The following is a 20,655-nucleotide window of genomic DNA, read 5'->3' on the forward strand; positions in this document are numbered from 1 at the left end:
AAAACTTAAAATCAATCACGACTTGGTGGCCCGCGTTTTCCTGCGCTGTAGGCAGTTTGGTTTTTGTATTTGGAAATGTATAGAGAATATGCACACCAATGTTAGGGTGTTAGGGATTAATAAAACTCACCCTCGAGTTCAGAATAGCGGCCCTGGCCTGAGGCATCATGTACAGCTGCTGCATGCAGGAGGCCATGTAACACGTGGCTCCTAAATTGATCATTCCAACCAGCCCACAGAGTGAACGGCCATTGTCATGGGGCCAGTAATGCCAACCATAAGAGGAACGTTTTCTACCATCTATGAACAGAAAAAAATGGATCAAATTACCAGCTGGTGAGTAATCTTACTCGCGCCCAGACTCCCTTTAAGCCGGAGCTTGGTCAGGTTTGTGTAGAATGAAGGGACTCTATACTTTATACTCTTAGACGAAGGCAGCTTCTAGCAGAGAGAGGGTCTTTCCCCCAACGAGAACAAAACAATAGGACCTGTCGCGGACTCAAACGCAGACCTCTAGAACCAGTCTCGCGCGCTAATCAAAGAGCCTCATCGTCTCCCTATTGCATTTACAAAAAAGAAAAATTCACAGTGCTCTCCACAGGATTTGCTTGACCCTAAGATTTGTAATTTTTTTTTAACCACTGATCTGCAGATGACTTCAAGTCGCAATAAGCTTGGTTCATACGACAAACTTTCTGCTTACGGCTAGGACTTGACTCTGATAGAAAGGAAGAAGGTTATTTTCAAGCCTAGTGATAAAGGAGCTCTTACCAGAGCTGTGATGTTTCATCAACAGTTTTTGGATTTCAAGGAAGTTGTCTTGGCAGCCTCGAGCCATCTCGAGAAGAAGATCAAAGGCTGCACTCCTGGCCGGCTTTAATGCAAATAGAGAATTAGTTAAGACGTGGACCCTGCTGGAATGTTGTAGGAACAAAACTTGTCTCCCAATTGTGGCTATACTTTTCTGCTAGAGGAACAGTCACCCCTGTACCAAAAGGTAGTCCGCCCGTATGAAATTTCCCGACAAAAACCAATTCCCAACTAACTGCAAACACAAGGCTAGAATTTCTTCTCTTAGACACATGTTGGTGAGCGTGATGCTTATAAACCAGTAACGATTTACTCGTAAAATAATCCTAGAATGTAATTTGATTCGCCCAGGCACTATGATCAGCGCATAATTTAACGCACATTTAGTGTCCAATGACTGCGAGGGCAATTTTGTGCGAAAGAAACCACCTTGACACACAGCTTCACTTTAATCGTCGCAAACGTCAGTACTGTTGTAAAGTACTGCATTGCATCTTTACCTTAGATTTGCAGAGTGGCAAGTCCCTCTCATCACAACAATCTTCTGGTAGAGAAAACAGACAAGAGTGGAACACGTCTCGCAGAAACTCCTGAAAACCAAAAGCATAAGTAATTCAAACGGTCAGGCGACTTCGAAAGTTGACGATAATATCATCTCCAATTAAAAAAACCTAGCTTCAAACTCAAGAAATGCAAAAACAAACAAACTAACAATCAAATGAAAGAATAAAAAAACCAGGAAAGACCACATAAACAAGCACACAACTTCATTTTGATAACAAAATGTCGTAGAAATTCATTTTTTCTCGTGCGGCAAAATTTGGCCATTTGGAACCGCTGTTATGAGCAATCGTGATAAAGAAAAGACAAATAAATAAATACTAAATGAACAAATAAAGAAATCATATAGGAATAAATAAAACAAACAAATCAAAAGTAATGAATCATCTAAAAATCACTTACCAAACCATCAGTCGACATCTTGAACGAGGGGTCATGTCTCATAACAGCAGTGCACAGTTTCAACATTCCACTAAGGCCTTCATTTTCATGGCTGCCATACTTCTGCTTGGTGCGCGGTTGACTATGAAGAGAAGGCAGAGAAAAACCAGAGCATAAAATGAGTCTGATTATATTGTGCGAGGGAAGGGGAGAGGGAGGAGATACTTTTATAGGACTTAAATACAGTATTTGAGTCTTAACTCATTCACCATCGAGTGACTAAACACTGATTTCTCCTTACAGTACTAACTCTACATCATTCATTAAGGTCATGAGAAGAAGGGAAATGATCTCAACAGTAGAAGCTCTTGATTGTTCAACAAGTTCTCCTTCTTGGTACCACAGGAAAGGTAAGGAGAAAAGTATGGAGAATATGCTGACTAATACTAAGGAGTAAAGGGATAAGTCCCAAACAGGGTCCACAATTTTACCACCAAACGTCTTAGACAGCTGTCTCATGGGACCGTAGGTCTTGTATAATGTTTGACACAACAGTGCGCTGTTTACAAAGGTGACACAACGAACTGTCTCTCGAACCATTCTGTCTCTATATGCTACACTTTTCTCGAGCAAGATGCCAAGTTTTTTTTCTTACAGAACGTCAGGGTTTGAAGGCTTCGGGAACCCAATCATAAAAGATTACAACGTTTTCCGTACTTACCAGTCTCGTATGTATTTGGCCAGCAGTTTAGCCAAGGAGTCCAAGTCAACCTCATCGCCCTGATGAAAATTGACAGTGTGGAAAACTAAGTGCATTTTCTCTATCATATTAGAACTGAAGTAACGACACATCAAGACATCGTTACCTTGAGTACATTGTCCCCTTTGACACAAGTTTTTACCTCTCCTCTGGTATGCAAAGAGGCGCGAGGCGAACGTACGATAACCAAACTTTTATTCAATTGTATCATTACATTTCTATTTTTCTTTTTTTTACCTTTATCGAGGCACATTGGAGGTAACACTTACATACCTTTGCCTCTCCTATAGTATGCAAAGAGGCGCGAGGCCAACGTGCGACAAACAAACTTTTCTTTAATTATATCATACATTTCTCTTTTTCCTTATTTACCTTTTTCGTAGCATGTTAATGGCAAAACTTACAAACAGGTACCTTTGATTCCCGGAGTGTCTAGACGTGAAAATAAATACATGCTTACCTTTTGACCGTCTTCCACAGTGGGGAGGCCATCCACAAGTCGACACAAAATAGAAAAGTATTCCCGGGCACTGGGCTCTTGTCGCCGTCCGTGGGGATTTTCTCTCGATTGAAGAGATTGCGCCAGCGGCAGTGAGTCAAGCAATGCATCCATCAGCTGCGTAAGGCAGGAGTTCTCTTTGATTAGGCTTAGTCTGTAAAGTCCACGGCACGCTTCAAATCGTACACTGGGCTGAGAATTGCAAAATAATAGAAAATGAAGAAAAAATAATGACCTAATTAATATGTGTTAAATAATGAAATCTCACTGATTCGTTGAAGTGCATCACTGGCCTACTGGGGATGACCGTAATACTTTCAACACTCCATACCCTCACCTTCAAGTGGCCCTTTGTAACATTATATGAGCTTGAGTGAATCGCAAGAAGGCAAGCCGAGTAAGGGAAGCTCTAAATATATTACCCGGTTCAGATCGGGCAATTCGTTTAAGTGTTTCTGGGACACTCAAAAAAGGAAAAAGACGTGAAATACCAAAAAAAGAATACACATCATACACCGTTTCTTTTTTCGAATCAGTATTTTCTTCTGACAACACAAGGTGAAACCTGAACTTTACCTCTTTAGCTAAAAGCACCAGCTGCTGAAGCCAAGGTTTGAAGTTACTTTGCTGAAGAAGGGAGCTCCTGACAGTACCATCAGTGAAGGCCGCAGACACAAGCAATGATACAGCGTGACGAACCACTGGACGAGAAACACAACAAAAATAAGAAATTAAATCATCTTGGTGACTAAGATTGGTGGGGTAACATGTTCAAAACGACAATGATTATGTCAATTTCCGATAAACATGCTCATTGCTAAGTTGATATTCGGAAGAAAAAATACGTTTTACTCTTCTGTAAAAACTTCCATTACCTGCCGGCAAACTTTGCGCTACTACCTAGTCTTGTTTTTCAATCTCCGTATTCAATCATTTGGTGTGATCGTCCCTCCATGCATCGAAAAAATCCTGAATACCCCCTGACTGACGGTCACATTCAGGACTGCCCCATCCCGGATGATCACACCACACGATCCATATATGTAAAAATGATACAATAAACGTTATATCGAGGCTTCTTCATTCTAATGATTATCCTCATCCTCTTCGCCAATTCGTCAATTTTTTACTTAGCCATTACGTCATAAGCTTTAACAAGTGGGCGTATATAGATGCTATAAGCGGCCATCTTTCAGAGGTGCTAGTTTCAGCTTTACAGAGCTTGCATGCGTGTTTTTTTCAGTAAATTAAGTCTAAGTGACCCTTGGCTATTAAGAGTGCAAGCAAGCGCGAACCGATGTTTTACGTTCGATTATCGTCAATAAATAATCGTTAAGCACAGCTGATTTTAAGTTCAACGCTGCAAGTTGTTGACAAGTGACCTCTGGCTCTTCGAAAATCGCCGCGAACCTGGCATTACAAATGACATTATCCAGCATTGAGCCATTGGTATGGGGAAATTATCAATTGCTAAAAGGAAAAAAATTTCAAGTGGTAAATGGAACCCAACCTGCCAAAAATTAAACTTACCGTCCCCTCCACTTGCTCTGTTTTGGCCTCCGTGGATTGGTAAAGTTGCCTGATGAGAAATGTGTAGTAATTTCTCCAGTAATGAGTTAACATCAACAATAGACATAAGATTAGAGGACAAACACTTGATGCAGATCACCTCCTCTTTGTCAGTACTCTTGTATCGTACACGGAACTGTCCGTCTCTTTTCTGAATCTGTGACTTACTAGCGATACTTTCTGTCGACGCAAACACCTCATCGTCATCCTCATTACTTCGCTTCATTGTCCCAAACTCACAAATCAGTTTCAACAAATGTGCAAGACATTCTTGCCTCCATTGCGTCCATAAGCAGTTCCCACTGACCTCCAAGCAACCAGACATAAGAATTGAGTACAAGTGACCTAGTCCTCCATACTCAATAAACTGCAGTCCCCACGAAGCTATCTGCACTTGTGAGGTTGCCGTTTCCTTTTCCTCCTCGTTGTCAGAGATGTCTGAATCACTGCTCAGACGTGAATAAGTGGGAGAAAACTGCGTTTGTGATTCCTTTGAAGAATTATGTATTAAGTCTATCACTTGAAGAGAATAAAGAAGTTTATGGGGGAAGTTTGGATCCAATAACGAATCCCAAAGTTTCTTCTCCGGTTGAGCTTTTTCTGCTCTTTGTTCTTCGTCACTCTTGGTGTCTCTTCGCTTGGGATCTTGGTGTAAAACTCGACCAAAATACTTGAGCTTATTAAGAATGGATTGATTAGTTGGTAAAAGAAACAAGAGCTCCCAAGTTATACCGCATAAAAATTCAACACGGCTTTCCATCAGTGGTAGCAGTGGAGGTTTCCCTTGGTTTTCAGACCCACTGTCCACTTCCTCACACTCATCGTGTGCCTTGTTGGCTTCCACTATTTTCTTGGATACTGGGGACAATTGTGAAGAATCGCTTAAGGGACTTTCAGAAGAGCTGCTCTTGGAGCCAATGAAGCCGTCTAAGGCTTCTAAGAATAAAAAAAGTTGATCAAAGTATTTTTCATGAAGTAGAATTATCATGGGTGTGGAATTCCATTCCGGCGATGGTAAAGAAGACGAAGGAATGTAACCACTGTCATGATGTCTGTCTCTTCTAACAGCTCCAACAGATACAAAGACAAGCTGCAAAACGGATGAAATAGTACTCAGTTAAACACTGATGCGTTTGAAGACATTCAGCAAAAAGAAAAAAAAAATCGCACAAATCGCTACAGGTGCATTTGTGAGTGTAGGTATGTGTGTGTGTGGGGGGAGGGGGGTGGGGGGAGGGGGGGTGTCGTGTCGTGTGAGGAGGAGGGGAGGGGTTGTAGCCATAGTCCTAGCCACTTCCTTGCGACCATCTTTACTTTGACACTAAAAAGAAAGAAAGAAAAAAAATACAGTCGAATCACAAGACTTTCCACTGCACCTGCAAATCTTTAAAGCCAACTTCTGCAAGGCTCTTTTCATCCAAGTCGGGCGTCAGTTCATGCCCCTGGGATATGAGTCTGAAGGGGGGATGTAACTGAGAGGAGAAGGGAGATAGGGGCGTGTGTTGAGAAGAGCCGTCGGCTAGCTGAGTGTCTTTCTTTAACTTGTCTTGGAGCTGTCGGCACCAAAATGTCACCTCTGCTCGAAGGTCCGCAACAAGGTCTGACGAGTTCATCTCGAAGGTACCCTAAATGTTATCACGAAAAATAATCGAACGAGAGGGAAGCAATAAGAGACATTGACCGTTACTGCGTTTCGCAACTGTATTGTTACGAACAACTGACCAACGGTTACAGTGCTTTAGACTTCCACCGTAATAAAAACTGGCAAAAAAAATTTTCCTTTTCGCGATAACAAGTTGCCAATAACTTACGAGGTATCAAAGCCGGCTGGTAGAATTATTTTGGCATGCACTGAAGAGAGGCCCTTCTAACCTGCTTTAGTAGTCAGTAATGTTATAATGATAATTAAACTCTGACAAATCAGTTTTAATGGAAAGCAGAATCGACGTTAGCCTTGTATGAGCATTTATTTCATATGAGTTCAGACTAGGGTTCGAGTTTTTGGTGCTTCGTCAAAAACTGTGTTACTAGCGTTCGAGTTTTTGGCGCTTCGTCAAAAACTGTGTTATATGGAGCCTCCTTTGTTGTCTTCTCATACTTAAAAGCTTATACAGTGTGTGTAAACCTTGCATTACCTTGTCTGAGAGGCCAGCAGGTTGACAAAGAACTCGGATGGGGTAATGTTTCTCTGTGGGCCTCTGAGTGATCTGTTGATGGCAAGTGATGCCTCTTCCTTCCAGCCACCACAAACGTAAATGAAATGCAAACCTGCGAGTAAAAAAAAAAAAAGAACTTTCAAAACAGTTATCCAACCAATAAATCGAAAGTGGCTGGGGTTAAGGCCTCAGATCTTTCTCCCTGTGCCTCGCGCTGATAACGAAAAAAAAACACTAAGCACCTTTCGTTAAGGCAATATTCAATTGAGTGTCAAAAAGTAATCTGGGATTGCTCTGATTTTCCTTTATTTTACTCTGTGATTTGTCCAAAAGACTCGCGCCATTCTCGCAACCAATCAGATGCAAAATTGGAACCAATCACGGCTTGGTCGCCCGCGCTTTCCCGCGCTTTAGGCGGTTCGGTTGGTTTTTACTGTGAGTTCTGTTGTCTTTTTGAATGCATCGTAGAGAAAAGAATATTAAAGTGGACCTAAAAAAATTATTTGACGGTCAGATAAACATTCTAAAAAAATAATAATAACTCAAAGAGTTTTCAGTTTTCAGTTAGAAACGTTAAAGCTACAGAAGCAGCATCTACCACTCTGCTTAACAAACCTTCGTTTAAAGCTTTCAATGTGACTCTTTAATAAAAGCAAACCCCTCTCCATTATCTGAAGGTTCTGTTCCTGTAATGAAAAGTTGAGCATATCCATCACCACTGAAACTTTTGAACAAGTAAATATATAAATATATGAATAAATGGGACAAAAGCTACTCTACCTGATTCAACTGTTTCGAAGCTCCCCCAATGATATTCATACACCTCTGAATGAACTCATCTTCAAACTTCAAAGCACCTCCATTTGCTGAAGTAGTGAGTATTATAATAAATACCATTAAAAACAGTCTTTAAGGTTGCTGTAAATCACTTCAATACCACAGTCCTAGCTAAAATAGTTCATCTCGCAATATGAATCGCTTTTCCTTATACTAGCAGTACCACCTACAATATCGGCACGCGTGAACTGCACAGGCGCGGTCATGCCCGCACGGTTCACAAATGAAGCACGACACGAAAACATGCGAATTTCTATATGGAATAAGAGAGATGGTAAGTTTTGAGCTCGGTAGAGAAATAGAGAAAGATGTCTTTTCTTCTTGTCACGAGCGTGGAACAATGAAAACATTCTGAGTCCCATGAGGAATCGAACCTCAGACCTTCGAATTCTGCGCTCCGATGCTCTACCACTGAGCCACAGAGACTCCACGGTGAGCGAGGTCTATTACGAAGTTCATAAGACACGCTTCCTGCATACTGCTAGGATCAGCGATATCGATAGCGTAATGTTTGTAAATAGTATAAGATTTTTATTTACTCATTATATTTACGAACATGACGCTATACATCTTAGATCTTAAGTTAAAATCCTTGTACATCAAAAGTTACTGCCAGCCGCCACTAGGCGGAAAAAGAGTTCAGCCCAGCAGAAATTCTGAGCTTCTCATTTTCTGGAAGAGCAAAACCTCCTCTCTTCTTAGAGATTAAGCAAGAAAATATATTAATTCTAACATGCAATGCTCAAATTCAAACACACAAATCTCACACTTCACATTTACAAATATTAGAGAAAAATGAATGTATGCTTACCATTTATGTACAGCGAGTTCAGGTATGTGATAGCCGCCCAGCTAACCTCTGAGGATCTTACTTGCACAGCTATATTCCATAGCTGGTCTATACCGCACAACTGAAGGGACATAGATATTCTTCCATGAAATAATGAACACTTCAGGTAATTCTACTTTTGACATTATTGAAATGAAAATTGGAAACTTTTAGCATGGATAAGAATATTCATTAACATGCCGCCATATGTACAGTGCTGCTCCAAGGTAAGTTCCTCGATTCTAGAAGTGTTCGAGAATCGAGGCACGAGTCGAGGAATCAAAGGAATATTCGCGCGATTCATTTTTTTTTTTTCAACAGGACTTGAAGCTTCTCACATTTTGCCGTATTCATGAGTCATGCGGCTAAACTTCGCTCAGACCCAGCGTGATGTTTTTTACCATAACCTCGTGAATTATTTTTATTATTACTGAATGCGTGAGCTTCTTCGTTATCTCTCGCCTCAGAAACTTAACACTTCGTTTCAGCTTTTAGTGGAAAGAGAGCAAATTACTAAAAACTGCCAGAAATGATAGTAACAGTCTGATGGTGTTTCATGCTTTACCCTTCAACTCCCAAGATCTCATTAGTAATTCTCCTCACTGTCCGCCAAACGATTCTCATCATGTTAGTTTGAGAATTTAGTATCAGATCAATTAGTAATTCCATAATTGACATTTTTCTTTATTCTCATCACTTGTCTGCATGATATTGTATAGATATAGTAAGGAGAAATTCTGTCTTGGTCACTCACGGGAGTTAAAGCGTTAAATGACCTTACGTGCAACATCGCACTACCTTTGAAGGATCACAAGGTTTCACGTCCGCGTGTTTGAACATCTTGTAGAGTTGCTGCAGAAGGTGTAGGCCTGTCATGGAGAACTTCTCAGCTGGCAGAGAAGGCAGCTGGGAAAGATTAGCATTGCAAATTCATTAGTGCTGCAGATCCTTGATACAACAGACTTTTTTCTTTACATAGTAATTATATCAGAGGCGTTACCTTCTCAGCCAAAATGTACTGCAAAGCAGAAACATCCAGAGCATGAAATTCTTTACTTTGTGCTTGTTGCAAAAACCACTCCAGTGTATCATCGGAACTCTCTGAATCACACACCAGACAATCCCACAGCACATCCACTTGACCGGCACTCAATTCTGAAACAGAGTAAGGAAAGATTCCTTCATTCAAGTATCCACTGGAAAAAATGGTGCTCTCACGGCAAGCGTGCTGAACTCGGTTGATCGAAGGGTGGGTAACGATACCCATTGGATAAATCTCTATCTGATGCGTAGCATAGTGCGCTTCGTTGACGCTTATCTGCTGGATAGCGATTTATCCGTTGGATAGCATTATTCGGGGCTTCGAACAACTGGGGCCAAGACTATGTGATAAGATTTTTGTTTAAGAGCCCTAATCACGTCATTGTGCTTTATTGTTGACACAGATAGGTTGCGGTACTCAACTCTCGTTATGTATATCTCTACACACAGGGGCTGACAAGATGCTTGGGGGGAGGGGGGGAGGGGAAGAGGTGCATGAGTAACTACCATTGTTTTGTTTGATTTCATAACAAAGTGCAGTTAAGAGACCAAACGGATGGAAATGGCAACAGCCTCTTGTAAAACAAACCACAAAACTAACACTAAAAAAAAAAAGAAGCAGAGCACTGAGAAGTGCAGACAAAAGTTCTACTAGAGTTATGATTGGAGTCATTATCCAAAACCCATTCCAGATAATTGCACCTTGGCTGTATGCTATAATAATTAACCCTTTAACTCCCAAGATCTCGTTAGTAATTCTCCTTACTGTCTGCCATACAGCTCTTAAGATGTTAGTTTGGAGAAATTGCTATTGGATCAACTAATAATCCCCTAATTGATATTTTTTTAATTCTCATCACTTGTCTGCTGGATATTGTATTGATATTGTAGGGAGAAATTCTGTCTTGGTCACTTGTGGGAGTTAAAGGGTTAAGTGTAAACCAACAACATTTCCAGCTTACTAAAATCCTGGGGTGACAGCTCACAAGAGAACACAGATGACAAAAACTGCAGTCTAGCTTGCACCTCTTCCACTGAACTGTACAATGAACTGTTGGTGATATCACCCTTGGCGACACTTTCTTCATACTGAATAATATTGTTAAAAAAAAGCTCCATCATGTTGAGTTCTTTACTGGCCCATGTTGTCACCCAATGAGGCCCTTGATCACTGGATGTAAACTGTTGGAATGAGCTGAACAATTTGGGCAACAGCTGAATTGACATCACAACAGACCTGGGGAAAAGTAAAAAAGTCAGCGTTGTAACATATATAGTACACCTTAGAAGCAATCCAAAGCAGTCTTAGAGGCGCGCCGTCCAAGATGAACTGAACAAGAACAACATCACCAAGGGAGAGGCAAAAGGAAGTGCCCAAAACAGGAAGAGGCAAAAGGAAGTGCCCAAAACAGGGTCCAATTGAGATCCACGGTCAACTCCCTATGCTTCCCAGCAGGAGCGAAGATGGATTAATCAAATCTAAGCTATTTGATAGTTTTACATAAGTAAACGCTGACCACTTGCAAAATATCCAGTATCAAATACATATAAATATTATTTTTCCGTGGAAAATCGTAAACTTAGCAAAAACACTAAAAGAAACACAAATTTTAGACAGTCAACATCACAAATGTAATTCCAGAAATAATCAACTACCTGTTGGCGGCCAAATTAGCCACACATCCCTCGATAAACTTCATCCTGATTTTCTTCTCGCCAGTGTAACATATCAACTGACACAGAAGCTTTTCGGCCTCCTGGACCAATCCATCAGAAAGGTGAATCTAAACACATTGAAAAATTAACGTTTTGATTTGATAGTAAAAGTCTACAAAATTACTTGTGGGAAAAAAAAAATTGTGGCTAGTATGACGCGGCTTTTCATCTCGGCCAAGACACTCGCGTACTTTTTGGAAATTTCCAACATAATCAGTGAGCACTGCGTGAGGTTGCTTAAAATTTCCCAAAGGTCTCTTGGCCGCATGAAACCAGCAAAGATGTATTTTTTCCAATAGTTTTAAATATCGTTAGTAATGCCATAACAAAAGATAAAGTTACTACTTACAGCATTATCGTCTTGAATAAGATCCCAAAGTAGTGTCTTTCCTTGCTCACACACAGTGTTCAAATCAAATCCTAAGCTCCTCTGTCGCTCCTCTCCCCCCTCCTGCATGACACGCAGAGCTGCCACCGTCTTAAGCTGTGTCAGTTCATCTTGGACTCCCTCCGCATCAAAATCATCCAGGTCACGCCTATCTGACAGAGAGCTACCTCGGCTGTTTGTGCAGCTGGTGCTGTCGATGTCTGCATCTTCTCCACCTGTCTTATCTTGGCTAGAATAATCTTCAGCTTGGCCTGCGTAGGTCTGTCTAAGTTCAGGGGGGTGAGGGATCTCTTCTGTTTCCATGTCAGCACTCCCTTTAGAGGAAAGACTACAACAACAGAATACAGTCAAACCTGGACTATCCGGACCTCGATTATCTGCATTTTTTGAATACCGTATTCGGAATTGCTTCTCTCGTCCCGTTTATTTTGAATAATGATTTCCAACAATTAAGATCTGTAACAACTTCCTTCCACCAAACAAAGCACACGTCATTAATATCCCGATGGAAATGAATTTGTTACGCTTTCTGAGGCTGTTAAATGTTTTAGGAAGTGTTTCACATAGATGGAAAGACAAAGCGAAGTTGACACTATACCACAAATGAAGTTTCAAGAATGATAAAAATTAGCAACAAGCAAGCGCAGTAGCAGCTTGAAACAAACTGATTTACGTCTGCACTAATTTTTAAAGGTCGACTTTAAATGTTGTTGGTTAGCTTAAATAACTTTTTGTACCTACTTTTGGAAAATGTTTAAAATGATCTACAATGATTTGAGAAAGTGCTTATGCTCATTGTGTATTCAGTTCTAATTTAGGCTGATTAATATTCACATTATCAATTATCCAGACTCTCTTTTCAGCCCAGTTCTCGTACGTACGGATAATCCAAGTTCGACTGTATATATATAACTTTAATAGCAAGTAGGTTACAACAATATAGGTTACATCCATACGACTTTCAAGAACAAATATTCAGGCACAATAGTTTTTGTTTGGTTGTGTTACTATTTTCCGACTCATCCCTCAATCATTTTCGCTCTATCAAGCTCCATTGAAATAAAAAGAAATTGTACACCAATGCAGCACCAGATTGCATACCGCGTATATTTTTGACGACCATGAGTCAGTGATTCTTCCATGTCAAGCTGTTCAGCATCGCAACTTATATCACTCAGGCTGCCACTCCTGCTGCTACTCTGGCTAAGACTTGCTGTTCGACTGAATTTCCTCTGCATGGCTGATGCTACCGCTGCACTGGTGCTCCCTTGGAATTCATTTTAAGAATAAAATATTAATCCCTAATCAACTCTTACGGTCTAATTGGTAGCACTGCTGTGCGTATATGCCTCCAACAACAAGTTAGTGGCTTCCCAATTCTAATATTTTCGATTTGGTAGCAGTACTACGAAACCTGTTCGCCTTGAACAACAAGTAAGTGGATTCCCAATTATGAGATTCTCATTGAAGTAGCTGCCCTTTTGTTGTTGTGTAAAGGACATTTTAACTACATCCTCCCTCCCTCGGCTTGAAGCTGGGAACACATCTCCCCTGTGACATATGCCAATCTGTTTGCTTTCTGCTTTTGTTATCCAAAGCCTTGCTAACACTGACCCTAAATATTTAACTTTTTCAATTGAAAAGTTGTGATTGATGAAGTGGTGTAATAACGAAAGTTCTAGAAATCAGAATGAAAGTTTTCAGTTTAAGAGTCCTAACAACTGCATAACAGTTGCCTCCTTTGTGAAAACAGTCAGACCCTCCTTTGCAAAAAACTAAAAAAACAATACAAAACAACAACAACAACAACAACAACAAACCTGAATGACAAATGAGAAAGTTACTACTACATTACTCACCAGCAGTCAATGGTCCATGCACAGGGCTGTTCGTGTGCACGGCTGTACCAGACTCTGCCACTGCAGGAGACAAGCCTGCTCTCCAGACAATTCTAATCAGAACAAGTGCAAGGTAGAGGGTCTGCCGGGTGTGAGCTGCTGGTGGTAGCTTTGAGACCAAGTCCAGTAGGTACAAGATAGAGGGCATATCCATATGTTTTGTTAGCACAGTCAGAAGATCATGAACATATCGGCTGGCATGTTTCAGCTAAAATTGAAGCAGAGGTCAGTCAACAGGAGTGTATCTTAAAGTCCCCCTCAAGCTATCAAGGTCACCTCAGAATTAACCGATTGTCCGTTGGGAAACAAAACCCAAAAAACCATTCCAACAATATTGAACTGTGGCAATCAGTGCTTAGGGCCAAGCGAGCGGAGACAACAGATAATTTACATGGATTTCGACATGACTGCTGTAAATGCAATATGTACCTGTGCTGCAAGCCAGATGCAGTCTAAGTGAGAGGTAGTCAGGCACGTCTCCCGAGCCAAATAATTCAGTATGATCTGAGACTGTTTAAGAAGCTACAAAATATAGAAACAAGTCATTTTAATAGTGAGATCAAACGCACCTTTGCTAACTGTTGAATTCAATTTATTTCAACAAATTTATTTCTCACAAGGCATAAAAAAAAGAAAGATTGCAGAGATCACATCACATCAGAGAGGACAGAGATTACACTTGCATCATTTACAATAGCAGTTCAATAATATTACGAATTTTGGGGGAATGGCAAGGAAGCCCAATTGACGCTAATAGCTTGTTTAGATGTCGAAATGACTAGGCAAACATTGATACCAAGAAAAATTATTATTCTTGTTAGAGAAATGAAACTTGGTGTTCACGAGACGTTTAGCTCCAAAAGGGAATATCTGTTAGCTACATAACTCTGTGTCTAGTTCCCTTTTTTTTCCATTCATAAATAAAGAAGTGATTTCCTCTGCTTAACAAGAATCACCTCAACATGTAAATTTGGACCAAACAAGTGTTCCACAAGTTTGTTCTCAATCAGCCACTGGGATAACTCTGTACATAAGCTGTTGGATCAAATTGACGAGAGCATTATTATCTTTTTAAATTACTTTAAGAAAAATTACTGTCGCTTAACATTTTGAATACCCCACCTGACAAGACCAATCAGAGAAAAAATTAAGCTCAACCCCTAAAAATACCACTTTAAATTTGATATTTTGGGAAAATAAAGTTCAACTGGCAACTCGTGTTATTTCCTTACACACAACCTTATCATCACACCCTGATACACTGTAAATAAACATTTGATATCAACAACCTAACCAGCCAGTATTTGCGATTAACACACCTGGGCAAGATAAAAATAACTTACCTCTTTCTTATATATAGCCTGCAGGAAAGGCGTCTTATTAGGGCGAGTTAACGTTAAGAAGCTCGCGATTGTTAATTCAACCGGCCATGTTTGATTTGAAGATGGAGGCAGCAGTGGGGGAGGGGGCGGGGAAAGATTAAAAACATTCATTCTCCCACCCCTCTCCTTATTTTTGACCATCGCTCACCCAATTCTCTCCCCAGCCTTCCACTGCCATTAAAATCAAAGATGGCGGCCATAATTTTCACTAAGAAAATACTGAACACCTGCTGTCCAAAATTACGCCAGCTCTGTAGGCTATCTTATATGGGAAGGCCCACCCTTTCCTATTAGGAGCAGGTAGATTGTATCAAAATAACATCCCAGAACAGATTACATGTTTCCCTATGGAAGTTGAACCAGTTAGGATCAGAAATTATAGAAAAAAGAACTTTAATTATGTGTACATACCATTGCCTATCTATTTCTGAAGCTGGATCAGTTTGGAAGAGATCCATGAACATGTGAACCTGATTCTGAGAAAAAGATGATCAGCTCAATGTAATAAACAAGAACAGGTCAGCTGCTATCAAACACAAAATACAATGAATTGTTAAAATTAATAACAACAAAATGAAACTTGGCCACAATGCTGATGACTTAAAGATTAACATTTTCTGCCTTATCAGGAAGTCTAATCAAAATTAGCTTCTGCAGGCAAGTGCTATGCATGTCAGAAATTTGCCAACATGGAAACAGAGAAAAAAAATCCCTTCTAAACAACATTGTTAGATGCACTTTTCTCCTTGATAATTGCAAAAACATCAGGGTACCATGTGGTGAAATGATTATGCACATGCAGTTCTTGAAGTCACTGTTGGCAAAGCATGTTTACTCATTAGAGAAAGTCTTCATCTTTCCTTAATTTTATACTCAATTTCTCATCCATAAGTGAGACAGACTTTACCTAATGTCCTCAGTAGGCATTGATTGAATTATGGGTCAATGTGTTAACACTTCACTCTCAGAGTGCTTCTCTCCACCAATTCACAGTAAGGAAACCACGGAGATTTTATGGCAAGGATGTCACTGTAGTTTCAGTGACCCTATTCAGTGTCCAAACTGGAGCTGATATTCCTTTGCCTCCTTTAAAGACGTCTAATGGCATGGATTGCACTGCAGTTTCAGTGACCTTTTTCAGTGTCCAATCTGGTACTGATATTCCTTTGCCACCTTGGAAAAATTAAGGATTTTATGGCAGAAAAGTCACTTCAATTTTAGCAGCCCTGATCAGTGTCCAATCTGGAGCTGATATATCTTTGCCACCTTGGAAGAATGGAAGGATTTTATGGCAAAGACGTCACTGCAGTTTCAGTGACCTTGTTCAGTGTCCAAACTGGAGCTGATATTCCTTTGCCACTTTAAAAGAATATAAAGATTTAAGGCAAGGATGTTACTGCAGTTTCAGTGACCCTGTTCAGTGTCCAATCTGGAACTGATATTCCTTTGCCACTTTAAAAGATTATAAAGATTTATGGCAAGGATGTCACTGCAGTTTCAGTGACCTTGTTCAGTGTCCAATCTGGAGCTGATATTCCTTTGCCACTTTAAAAGAATATAAACATTTATGGCAAGGATGTCACTGCAGTTTCAGTGACCTTGTTCAGTGTCCAATCTGGAGCTGATATTCCTTTGCCACTTTAAAAGAATATAAAGATTTATGGCAAGGATGTCACTGCAGTTTCAGTGACCCTGTTTAGTCTGCAATCTGGAGCTGATATTCCTTTCCCACTTAAAAAGAATATAAAGATTTATGGCAAGGATGTCACTGCAGTTTAAGTGACCCTGTTCAGTGTCCAAACTGGAGCCGATATTCCTTTGCCAAATGGGAAGAATAAGAAGATTTTATGGCAAGGATGTGACTGCAGTTTAAGTGACCCTGTTCAGTGTCCAACCTGGAGCTGATATTCCTTTGCCACTTAAAAAGAATATAAAGAGTTATGGCAAGGATGTCACTGCCGTTTCAGTGACCCTGTTCAGTGTCCAATCTGGAGCTGATATTCCTTTGCCTCCATGGAAGAATGGAAGGATTTTAAGGCAAAGTAGTCACTGCAGTTCTGCAAACTGGAGCTGATATTCCTTTGCCAAATGGGAAGAATAAGAAGATTTTATGGCAAGGATGTCACTGCAGCTTCAGTGACCCTGTTCAGTGTCCAAACTGGAGCTGATATTCCTTTGCCACCTAAAAGGAATAGAAAGATTTTATGGCAAAGATGTCACTGCAATTTTCAGTGACCCTGTTCAGTGTCCAATCTGGAGGTGATATTCCTTTGCCATCTTGGAAGAATGGAAGGATTTTATGGCAAAGAAGTCACTGAAGTTTCAGTGTTCAATCTGGAGGTGATATTCCTTTGCAATCTGGGAAGAATAAGAAGATTTTATGGCATGGATGTCACTGCAGTTTCAGTGACCCTGTTCAGTGTCCAAACTGGAGCCGATATTCCTTTGCCAAATGGGAAGAATAAGAAGATTTCATGGCAAGGATGTCACTGCAGCTTCAGTGAACCTGTTCAGTGTCCAAACTGGAGCTGATATTCCTTTGCCGCCTAAAAGGAATAGAAAGATTTTATGGCAAAGATTTCACTGCAATTTTCAGTGACCCTGTTCAGTGTCCAACCTAGTGCTGATATTCTTTTGCAAACTGGGAAGAATAGGAGTATTTTATGGCAAGGATGTCACTGCAGTTTCAGTGACCCTGTTCAGTGTCCAAACTGGAGCTGATATTCCTTTGCCAACTGGGAAGAATAAGAAGATTTTATGGCATGGATGTCACTGCAGTTTCAGTGACCCTGTTCAGTGTCCAAACTGGAGCTGATATTCCTTTGCCAAATGGAAAGAATAAGATTTTATGGCAAGGATGTCACTGCAGTTTCAGTGACCCTGGTCAGTGTCCAACCTGGAGCTGATATTCCTTTGCCATCTTGGAAGAATGGAAGGATTTTGTGGCAAAGAAGTCACTGAAGTTTCAGTGACCTTGTTCAGTGTTTAATCTGGAGGTGATATTCCTTTGCAATCTGGGAAGAATAGGAGGATTTTATGGCAAGGATGTCACTGCAGTTTCAGTGACCCTGTTCAGTGTCCAAACTGGAGCTGATATTCCTTTGCCAAGTGGGAAGAATAAGACGATTTTATGGCAAGGATGTCACTGCAGCTTCAGTGAACCTGTTCAGTGTCCAAACTGGAGCTGATATTCCTTTGCCGCCTAAAAGGAATAGAAAGATTTTATGGCAAAGAATTCACTGCTGTTTCAGTGACCCTGTTCAGTGTCCGAACTGGAACCGATATTCCTTTGCCGCCTAAAAGGAATAGAAAGATTTTATGGCAAAGAATTCACTGCAGTTTCAGTGACCCTGTTCAGTGTCCAATCTGGAGCTGATATTCCTTTGCCATCTTGGAAGAATGGAAGGATTTTGTGGCAAAGAAGTCACTGAAGTTTCAGTGTTCAATCTGGAGGTGATATTCCTTTGCCACATGGGAAGAATAAGATTTTATGGCAAGGATGTCACTGCAGTTTCAGTGACCCTATTCAGTGTCCAAACTGGAGCTGAAATTCCTTTGCCAAATGGGAAGAAGAAGAAGATTTTATGGCAAGGATGTCACTGCAGTTTCAGTGACCCTGTTCAGTGTCCAAACTGGAGCTGATATTCCTTTACCAACTGGGAAGAATAAGAAGATTTTATGGCATGGATGGCACTGCAGTTTCAGTGACTCTGTTCAGTGTCCAAACTGGAGCTGATATTCCTTTGCCAAATGGGAAGAATAAGAAGATTTTATGGCAAGGATGTCACTGCAGCGTCAGTGAACCTGTTCAGTGTCCAAACTGGAGCTGATATTCCTTTGCCGCCTAAAAGGAATAGAAAGATTTTATGGAAAAGAATTTACTGCAGTTTCAGTGACCCTGTTCAGTGTCCAACCTGGAGCTGATATTCCTTTGCCGCCTAAAAGGAATAGAAAGATTTTATGGCAAAGATTTCACTGCAATTTTCAGTGACCCTGTTCTGTGTTCAACCTGGAGCTGATATTCCTTTGCAAACTGGGAAGAAGAGGAGGATTTTATGGCAAGGACGTCACTGAAGTTTCAGTGACCCTGTTCAGTGTCCAAACTGGAGCTGATATTCCTTTGCCAAATGGGAAGAATAAGAAGATTTTATGGCAAGGATGTCACTGCAGTTTCAGTGACCCTATTCAGTGTCCAAACTGGAGCTGATATTCCTTTGCCAAATGGGAAGAATAAGACGATTTTATGGCAAGGATGTCACTGCAGCTTCAGTGAACCTGTTCAGTGTCCAAACTGGAGCTGATATTCCTTTGCCACTTAAAAGGAATAGAAAGATTTTATGGCAAAGAATTCACTGCAGTTTCAGTGACCCTGTTCAGTGTCCGAACTGGAGCTGATATTCCTTTGCCGCCTAAAAGGAATAGAAAGATTTTATGGCAAAGATGTCACCACAATTTTCAGTGACCCTGTTCAGTGTCCAAACTGGAGCTGATATTCCTTTGCCACATGGGAAGACTAAGAAGATTTTATGGCAAGGATGTCACTGCAGTTTCAGTGACCCTATTCAGTGTCCAAACTGGAGCTGATATTCCTTTGCCAAATGGGAAGAATAAGAAGATTTTATGGAAAGGATGTCACTGCAGTTTCAGTGACCCTATTCAGTGTCCAAACTGGAGCTGATATTCCTTTGCCACATGGGAAGAATAAGAAGATTTTATGGCAAGGATGTCACTGCAGTTTCAGTGACCCTATTCAGTGTCCAAACTGGAGCTGATATTCCTTTGCCAAGTGGGAAGAATAAGACGATTTTATGGCAAGGATGTCACTGCAGCTTCAGTGACCCTGTTCAATGTACAAACTGGAGCTGGTATTCCTTTGCCACCTAAAAGGAATAGAAAGATTTTATGGCAAAGAATTCACTGCAGTTTCAGTGACCCTGTTCAATGTCCAAACTGGAGCTGATATTCTTTTGCCGCCTAAAAGGGAAAAAAGACTTCATGGCAAAGATGTCACTGCAATTTTCAGTGACCCTGTTCAGTGTCCAATCTGGAGCTGATATTTCATTGCCATCTTGGAAGAATGGAAGGATTTTGTGGCAAAGAAGTCACTAAAGTTTCAGTGACCTTGTTCAGTGTTCAATCTGGAGGTGATATTCCTTTGCCACCTAGGAAGAATGCAAGGATTTTAAGGCAAAGAAGTCACTGCAGTTTTAGTGACCCTGTTCAATGTCCAATCTGAAGCTGATATTCCTTTGTTACCTGGGAAGAATGGAAATATCTTGTGGCAAAGAAGCCACTGAATTTCAGTAACCCTTTTCAGTGTCCAATCTGAAGCTGATATTCCTTTGACCTCACAGGGATATGGAAATACATTTCAAACACTTGTGTTGTGGAATACTACAGTATTATGTATCAGAAGAGCATTTAAAATTAAGAAAAGAGATATTCTCTATGTATTGGGAATAAACCTTTTTTTTTTAACCAATAATGACTTGAAAATACTGTAAACACGTGAAGTAAACATTTCACAACAGGATACCCAGATATCCAGACAATGAACAAGAAAAAAAGTTAAGTGATAACCTGAGATGACTTTTCATGAATAGAAAATAATTTAGTGGTTTGTTCTAAAACCCTCCATGCCACAAAAACAATTTGCCTCCTTTCTTAGTTGGCAAATTTCTGAGGTGATGTCCTCATCTATAGACAGTACATGTAATTTGGAATGGCCCTATATCAGAAAATGTTAGTCTTTGGGCAATAAATAATGTAGTGAAGTTTCCAGCTGTTCTTACTAATTTTAACAAGTTTGGTTAATATATTTTGCTAAA

General features: G+C 40.4%; 1 protein-coding gene across 1 annotated transcript in view; it reads right to left on the minus strand.

Annotated features, from left to right (window-relative positions):
• LOC113682634 (ubiquitin carboxyl-terminal hydrolase 34) overlaps nucleotides 1–20,655 on the minus strand; it is a 50,311-nt gene that overhangs the window by 22,192 nt on the left and 7,464 nt on the right. The window contains exons 9-31 of the mRNA XM_089212867.1: nucleotides 15,239–15,303; nucleotides 14,402–14,480; nucleotides 13,875–13,967; nucleotides 13,407–13,653; nucleotides 12,649–12,814; nucleotides 11,509–11,875; nucleotides 11,100–11,227; nucleotides 10,406–10,680; nucleotides 9,403–9,557; nucleotides 9,201–9,308; nucleotides 8,385–8,484; nucleotides 7,517–7,602; nucleotides 7,352–7,422; nucleotides 6,716–6,848; nucleotides 5,957–6,205; nucleotides 4,542–5,670; nucleotides 3,588–3,712; nucleotides 2,973–3,203; nucleotides 2,474–2,532; nucleotides 1,774–1,894; nucleotides 1,311–1,400; nucleotides 772–874; nucleotides 131–300 (exon numbers count right to left, since the gene is read on the minus strand). Coding sequence (XP_089068993.1) covers nucleotides 131–300; nucleotides 772–874; nucleotides 1,311–1,400; nucleotides 1,774–1,894; nucleotides 2,474–2,532; nucleotides 2,973–3,203; nucleotides 3,588–3,712; nucleotides 4,542–5,670; nucleotides 5,957–6,205; nucleotides 6,716–6,848; nucleotides 7,352–7,422; nucleotides 7,517–7,602; nucleotides 8,385–8,484; nucleotides 9,201–9,308; nucleotides 9,403–9,557; nucleotides 10,406–10,680; nucleotides 11,100–11,227; nucleotides 11,509–11,875; nucleotides 12,649–12,814; nucleotides 13,407–13,653; nucleotides 13,875–13,967; nucleotides 14,402–14,480; nucleotides 15,239–15,303 — 4,350 coding nt within the window. The remainder of the gene's footprint in view (nucleotides 1–130; nucleotides 301–771; nucleotides 875–1,310; nucleotides 1,401–1,773; nucleotides 1,895–2,473; nucleotides 2,533–2,972; nucleotides 3,204–3,587; nucleotides 3,713–4,541; nucleotides 5,671–5,956; nucleotides 6,206–6,715; nucleotides 6,849–7,351; nucleotides 7,423–7,516; nucleotides 7,603–8,384; nucleotides 8,485–9,200; nucleotides 9,309–9,402; nucleotides 9,558–10,405; nucleotides 10,681–11,099; nucleotides 11,228–11,508; nucleotides 11,876–12,648; nucleotides 12,815–13,406; nucleotides 13,654–13,874; nucleotides 13,968–14,401; nucleotides 14,481–15,238; nucleotides 15,304–20,655) is intronic.

The sequence above is a fragment of the Pocillopora damicornis genome, chromosome 7 (genome assembly GCF_964200805.1).
Source record: "Pocillopora damicornis chromosome 7, jaPocDami1.2, whole genome shotgun sequence".
NCBI classification, from domain to species: Eukaryota; Metazoa; Cnidaria; class Anthozoa; order Scleractinia; family Pocilloporidae; genus Pocillopora; species Pocillopora damicornis.